Raw genomic sequence first — 7887 nt, forward strand, 5'->3', positions numbered from 1 at the left:
TGTTAGATTTCTTAAATTCTGAGTCTTAGGGCTGGTTTACACAGAGCTCTTTTCTTTTTCTTTCTTTCTTTTTTTTGCATTTAATTGTGCTGCTTTTTAACTTTGTCCTATGTAATCATGCACTAGGCAGATGTCTATGTTGTGCATCTTGCTGCTTTTTCAGCATCTTGTGCATCCAAGCCGCGTTAACAAAAAGTCGTTTGACTATTAAGGCAAGTTCAACTTTTAAGGCAAGACACCACTAGTGAATAAGGTATACATTTAAATCATAAATTGCACCATTCTTCACCAGTTGATTGTTTTGTTGAATATTATGTTATCAAAAGAGACATTATGTAATTAAATATGCACTAATTTCCAGGTTCAAAATTTGTCGATTTTTGTTGATCTATTAAAGAAACTGGCCTTCAATATATGTACTGGAATTTAAATTAGATGCAAATAGTTCTACTAGTTTGAGTGTTTTACTTTAAAAAGCACATTGCGATGCTCTGTTCTTTTTCTTTTCTCAGCACTAAATTTTTATGTGCAAGAACGTGTTCTGTGTGAACAACTTATGCTAGAAATATCCAAGCTCACTCCACCTCACAGTTCTAGGGAGACAGAAGAGGCGCAAACAATGACAGATGCAATCAAAAAGCCTTGGATGAAGACATACCTCTCCTAAACTGATATCTTGTACATTTTATCCTTTTAATAAGATGTTTATCAGCCTGTTAATCTTATTTCATCTTTCCAGCGTTCTCTCCTCCAGTATAAACACACTCCTCTCTTTTCTGTCTGCTGCGGCCCGCCGCTCCATGTACTTCACCTTTCTGTGCGCTTCTGCGCTGCCGGCAACCTCAAAGACTTCTTACAGATTTCAAAACATATATTGCTCTTTGTACATCCCTGCCCACCAGAGACCAATGCATGTGCGCACACACAAGCAGGTGTGTGGATCTACCTCCTGACACCTTCAGCCATACCTCCCTGGCCCCTGTGCCCTGATACAGGTCATGTGATGCAGGAGACTCCTCGAGGTGCTGCCCTTCAGATTTGTTTGAATATGGTGTTATGGGAAATAGATGTAAATGGAGGCAACTTTGAATTTGAAATATTGTAGATTCATACCTCACCAGGGGCCAGGGAGCTCCATCAGCATGGCTCCTGAGAGAATGTCTCTGGTGTGGCTGCTGGGATCCTGCAGCTATTTTTTTTTTCCAATATAGATATATGAGTATACATATATAAATACAAATCTATATATATACTGTACATTATACATAGAAACACTAATGAAGTTTGATTGTTAGTTGTGCACTCACAGCATGAGATGTTTTTCCCCAGAAACCGCTTTTTGGAAACAAATGCAGTAGAGTCTACTGATGTCAAAACCCCTCTGTACCCTCCACCCCACCCCGAGTACATGCCAGTGTTTCCTCTGTGTTCCAAGTGCCAATAACTTTGTGAATTCCTTTACTGTAACCCAACGAGAAAGAAAATTGCACATTAACTACTGTAAAAAAAAAAATAAAATAAACAAACATGGAGAAATTATGAAAATACATCTTAATAAAAAGCTTTGTAACAAAATCATTGTGGTTCCCTTTTGTTTAAAAGAATTAAAACCCCAAATTTACTCACCCTCAGGACAATCAAACATTTCCAGATTTGGAGAAATAATGTCACATTGCTTGCTCACCAATGGATCCTCTGCAGTGAATGGGTGCCGTCAGAATGAGCAACTGATACAAACATGAAAATAATCCACAGCTTTTCACTTGACAAGACATTATTTGATGGACTGGAGTCAAGTGGATGTTTTTATCAGCTGTTTGGATTCTCATTCTGACGGCACCCATTCACTGCAGAGGATCCATTGGTGAGCAAGTGATGTAATGCTACATTTTTCCAAATCTGTTTCAAAGAAGAAACTAACTCATCTGCATCTTGGCTGGGCTGAGAACGAGTACGTTTACAGTAAATTTTCATTTTAAACCATTCCATTAATGCATGATTCAGTCATTTTAACACAGCTTTACAGGTTGTATTTTGTTTTTCATGATATTTATCTTTACTGTGAAAAAATGATGTCACCAGAAGTATTTTTATCCGAGAGGTGCCATGAAGTTATTCCATAATATGTTGCATATAATTTGAAAATAAAGTGATAAATGACAACTGAAACCACATGTCAAAGGCATATAGTTTAATCAGGAACCATTTAGATTTATCAAGATGCCAAAATAAAGGCTAAATTTATATATAATACAAATGCTTACAAAAACAAATGACAAGGGCATTAGATTTTTGAAACAATCATTTATGTAGGCAGCACTGAAAGACATTACTTTGCAAGTAAAAGAAAATCAAATACGTACCAAATTTCCCTAAATGGGCATATAAGAGGTATTATGTTTTAGTACTTTGTTCCACATTTTGAGCAACAGTGGGTATTGGCATTTTTTAAGGCTTGCATTTTTCAAAAATCTTATGCTTGGCGTTGAATCTGGCTTTCAGCTACTTACGGGTTTATTTATATAATATTACAAAATTATAATAGACAAAGCAATACTGAAATATGTCATATTCAGTTGAAGCTTGAAAGTGGGACACATTTATATTGAACATAATACATTCACCCAGAGGCATGTAGTGTTACACCCAGATCAGAGGGCACACTGGAAGCAACTCATTGGCACGGAGGATTTGAGTACAAAATGTTCATTAGCACACCAACAGATGGGCATAATATTAGATCTGAGCTCAAGTTCAGGAACAGAAATATTGAGTAACGATCCTAACTCTGGGGTCTAATCTGCTCAGTTATTAGCTGACTTTCAGAACATGTATCTTGTTGATTTGGACTGCAATTAAAAAGAGCAATTTCCTTTACAAAATATTAAAATATATATGTATTGGAGTAATGGGTATGAAATATCACTGTGGCATGCAGTGAAGGCATAACCCACACCATCAACTGTCTATATGTCAGGTGACTCCACACACATCTCCACAGTAGTATGAAACTTTACAGTTCAATTTACAGTAATCTGAAAAGCAATGCATAAAATCATGTTAAAACATGGGAAACCCAAGTACTTACTGTACACACAGCACATCAATGAAGATTCATGAAAAGTGCAGATGATTTTTTTTGCAAGCAATCATCCATAAATTCACCCAAATGATGCAATAAAATGTTAGATTTATCCATAAAGGAAGAGCAAATGGTGTAAAATGCCTATGTTACCCTCAAGGTGTGACTTTGCTTTAAAAACATAATTGAAATAATCCTACATTTCTTGCTATAATTTACTTTAGATTTACTTTACACATCATCAGAGGTTGTTTGATTGTAGCACTGCCAGCTACAGCTCTGGGGGGCGCTATGAGCCAGCTTTACTCATACTGCTTGGTGAACCATTAGCACATGTATTGTCAGCCTCTTTCAGGGGCATTTATAATGTACACAATTACTGTACGGTTTAATAATTAAACATATAAAAATATAATATCAAATTCCTCATTCCACACTTGTACCATAATAAAACATAAGAAATGCAATAACTGTTAACTTCCATCTCAGCCCCAGTGAAATTCTGGAATAGACCTTGCCAAGGACAATGAGTCTGATCCAAAAGCAGTGAGAGAGAGTGAAATGCTGAGAGTCAGAAGACATATGGGTTAGATGAGGGCAAAAAGATAAGTTAAAAGACTAAAACATAACTGAACTCTTTCTCACAAAGATAACGGAAGCTGAGGTGGAAGAATCGTGGTGAAATTCTGACTTCCCCTGTAAGCTTTTGGCATGATGGAGGGCCAACTGAAGAAGAGTCTGATTTAAAGAGCGCATAACAGAATGAGCACCACGATCAGGATGATTACAAGAACTCCAATAGCACACCACTGTCTCCGACCTGCAACACATAAAAACACACACGTCAAGTCAAAATATCACAAACTCTAATGCTCTTACATCTTGCAGAATTAAGCTAGGTAAGAAAAACAAATATGTATCTGTTTGGATGAGTTTGAGAAATAGATTTATCAGTTTTATAAAGAGATGCACTACTACTTTTATTTGTGCTGTCAAACGATTAATCGCATCCAAAATAAGTTTTTGTTTAAATAATATGTGTGTGTATACTGTGTATATTTTTTATGCATATATACAAAAGCACTCACTGCTGGTCATGTGTGAAACCTTCTCCACTTTCTTCAATACTGAGTTCATTCTGGAACCGGTCTGGTCCATTTCCTCATTAAACTCACTGAGAATACTGGGACAAAAAGCACATATATTAACATTGGAGTATAAAACAAATCCTGGGGTCCGTTCTTCGTACCTCGCGTAATACATCTGAGATGATCTGAAAGATGCCAGATCTTCTAATCGTGATAACTGATCTCTGGCTAATTTGGTTCTTCAAATGAATTTGCAGTTTGATTAAAATATCTGGATTAAGTTGTCTAAGATTACTGCGCGTTCTCGTGTTCCCAAAAAGGGCAGATATATATATCGATACTCGAAACCACGATCAGCAATGCAGCTACATAATGACATCATATAATTAAAAAAGACACCTGACGAAAAACTTGACAAATTTCTGGACTTTTATAAGAAAACAGCCAAGCAAACAAAACTATACAAATGGTATAATAGAAAAAATTAAATGTGCACTGAATTTATTTTACTTAATTTTTTTTTTTTGCATGATTTCCAATTATTTATATTCACGATTTCTAGTATTTGTACAGGCTTTACATTTTATTTCAATGTTGTAATTAGTTTACATATTATTTAATTCATTTAATTTTATCTTTGAAGCAGATTTGTTACGTGACAGCATTAATTAAAGTCTCTTAAGGGTCAAGATCAACTTATCTGCTTCCCCTGCGCTCCATCAAGCCACTCCCATAATATCTGTCATCACTCAAATTAATGCACCACTCAGATGAACTTTATAGCATGTGTATAAGACTCCAATAGAATTATAAAGTAATTATTTTATCACAAATAAATCTTTCAAAGAGTAAAACTGGCTGTGTCTATAGTATTATAGACTACACAACATTATATTATTTTCAAATTAATTTTTTAATTATTATTATTTTAAATGATTGTCCCTGGATCAAGTAGGGTACTCTTGTAATAAAGTAGCAGGGGTGGGGACAGATTTTAGGTATCAATTCCACTTAAAAAGATGCAATCTAATCCTGTTTACATGAGGTAAGCCTGCTCCCGAGCAGGTTTAAGCTTACGGACCTGTTACTATGACAGCAACTCTGGGATGAGCTTTGAAGAACCAACCAATCCAAGATAAAGCCAAATCATCAACCATCAAATCCAGCTAACTGAGTTAGTGACATATGAAGAACGGGCCCCTGGTGTTTACAAAATAATATAAAACTGCTTACACTGCCTGTTCATCCAGCTCGTCTCCTATCCTGCTGGACATGTCCTTCAGGACACGGATACTGCCTGTGACCAGTTCCAACTGCTCATCCTGGTCCTGCATGATCAGCTGCATGCAAAAAAAACATGACATAAAATAAAGAAGACATTAGATTAAAAACTGTGGTATTAAGCATGTGAACTGCTTTGCACAAAAATCACACTTCCTTGTTTTCTGTAAAGCTCATTACAATGGAATACTGGTAAATAATGCTGGATGAGAAAAATAAAGACATGTTTTGACCTCCTGTCTTTTACCTGCTGCTGTTCCTGTTGCTGCTCAATGTATTTGGAGTTTGCAGACACCAGGTGAGGCTCCAGACCGGCGAAACGATCCTTTGCTGTGGCCCCCAGCAGAGCCTGTCAGACAGGGACCATACGTGATCATATAGATTCATACAATTCAGTTTAATAGGGAATGAATCACTCACCTGTTTGTTTTTCTTCTCTGCTTGAGCCACAGCTGAGGGACTAGAGAGCTGCTCCTTCATCAGCTACATACAGATTCATGCATATGAAAATACTGGCACTCCAACATAAAATGAAAAACATAATAGAAACTGGGACAGGGACTGATACCTGCACGGATTTACGAGTTCGTTCCACAAATTCCTGCCTTTCCTGGAGTTCATGTTCTCCTAAACGGAACTTTCCAGGGTTTGCCTCCACGATACCTGATACAGTCAAGGACTATAAGGAGATCAGCATATACATTACCAATTAAAAGGTTTAGGTTGGTAAGATTTTTTTTTTTTTAGAATACAACAAAGATGCATTAAAAGTTAGAGTAAAGTACATTTATAAATATAACAAAAGTTTATATTTCAAATCAATGCTGTTCTTTTGAACTTATATATTCAAAGTATCCTGAAAAAAAAACAATCCACAAAAATATTTAGCTATTCTCAACATTTATAATAATAAGAAATGCTTCTTAAACATTAAATCAGCACATTAGAAGGATTTCTAAAGGATCATGTGACACTGAAAACTGGACTAATGGCTGCTAAAAACAGCTTTATCATGAATTAAATTTGAAAATATAATCAAATATAATCAAACTTATTTTAACATGTTATAATATTTCACAATAATACTGTTTTTATTGTATTTTTAACCAGCAGCCTTGGTGAGCATAAAAGACAATAATAAAAAAACTCAAAACTTTTGACGTTAGTTTTTCAAAATGTTAGCATTCATATTTTCCTTTATTTAGACGGCACAGTCTTTTGGCACCTCCATCTCCCTTTTGCTTTTATGTACCTATAAGTTTCTGTAAGTGTGTGTGAAAAATTCTACTAAGGATGTTTGAAGGCATCATAGGTCTTTGGTTTATGGCAGGATACTGATGGTTTCATGCAGGTCCTCTAGGTCCCAGTCGATGGCCCTCAGGCAGTTTCGGAGTTCATTGGTGCTCCAGTCCAGCTCATCGCGGCTGACGGGGGTCTCTTCCTGCAGCAGTTCCTCCCAGCGCTCGAACAGCCCTTGTGCTCTGGACAGGGCCTTCTGCACCTCCCTGTCAAAAACATGAGTAAACTGTGAAACCCCTTCAACTTGATGGGAATGAAAGTTGTTTATCTATATTAAACTACCTCTACACAAGTACTATGGCAGTGGTGGTTACCGTCATGATGGGGTGATGTCTCAATTTATCAAACATGTATTAATACGAGTTTCATTTATGTGTGGTTTCTAACTGTACATTAAATGAATGGCAGAGACCAGTGTGTTTACACTCCTGTCAACACAAGGGACAAAAAAAGTCTCTGGCTTCTTTTAGACTTAATTTAACCTTCCAAACTTCTAAAACGTAACTAGAAACACAGCTATACTTCTGCTTATTATTACACTAAGGCTGCTAATTAGTAAAGTCGCACGGAAACACAAATAATGTAACATTAACTGGGGCTACACATAGTGATGAAGATGCTTAACCTTCACGTAGCCTGTCAGTATCAAACCCGTGTCGTTTAGACAAAGATGGAAGACAGACATTAAGACAGGGAAGAGGAAGATAACTTTTCTTACCCTTTAACCACGAAAAAAGGATCCTCCATCGACATATTAGCCCCTTTGGTTCAGGAGCTATGTGAAGTCACCGGCAAGACGTCTTGTGTAAAACACGCACGCACGCACGTACTAGTTTTCAAAATAAAAGCAACTCTGTAATCATTGACAGTAGAGACATAAAACAAACATGTTCTACAACTATATCAACTATATATATATATATATATATATATATATATATATATATATATATATATATATATATATATATATATATATATATATATATATATAATGATGGATTATGAAATGAATAATTGTTGCTACAGTAGCTTAAGTTAATGTAAAATGTAATAAAGTGTGGTCTTTTTAAACAACCCAGTTGCCTTATTATTAGTAATTTGTTAAATAAACATTTCTGCATTTAATTGCATTCA

General features: G+C 35.9%; 1 protein-coding gene across 1 annotated transcript; it reads right to left on the bottom strand.

Moving 5' to 3' along the window:
- Positions 1-2176: 2176 nt before the first annotated feature.
- LOC109058725 (syntaxin-10-like) lies at positions 2177-7606 on the bottom strand. The gene is made up of 8 exons (XM_042733936.1): positions 7469-7606; positions 6787-6956; positions 6020-6114; positions 5872-5934; positions 5699-5800; positions 5404-5510; positions 4171-4265; positions 2177-3902 (listed from the first exon to the last, which is right to left on the bottom strand). The coding sequence occupies exons 1-8, from the start codon at positions 7501-7503 to the stop codon at positions 3826-3828; spliced, it is 744 nt and encodes a 247-aa protein (XP_042589870.1). The 5' UTR covers positions 7504-7606; the 3' UTR covers positions 2177-3825.
- Between the last annotated feature and the right edge of the window lie 281 nt (positions 7607-7887).

The sequence above is a fragment of the Cyprinus carpio genome, chromosome B11 (genome assembly GCF_018340385.1).
Source record: "Cyprinus carpio isolate SPL01 chromosome B11, ASM1834038v1, whole genome shotgun sequence".
In the NCBI taxonomy this organism is placed as follows: Eukaryota; Metazoa; Chordata; class Actinopteri; order Cypriniformes; family Cyprinidae; genus Cyprinus; species Cyprinus carpio.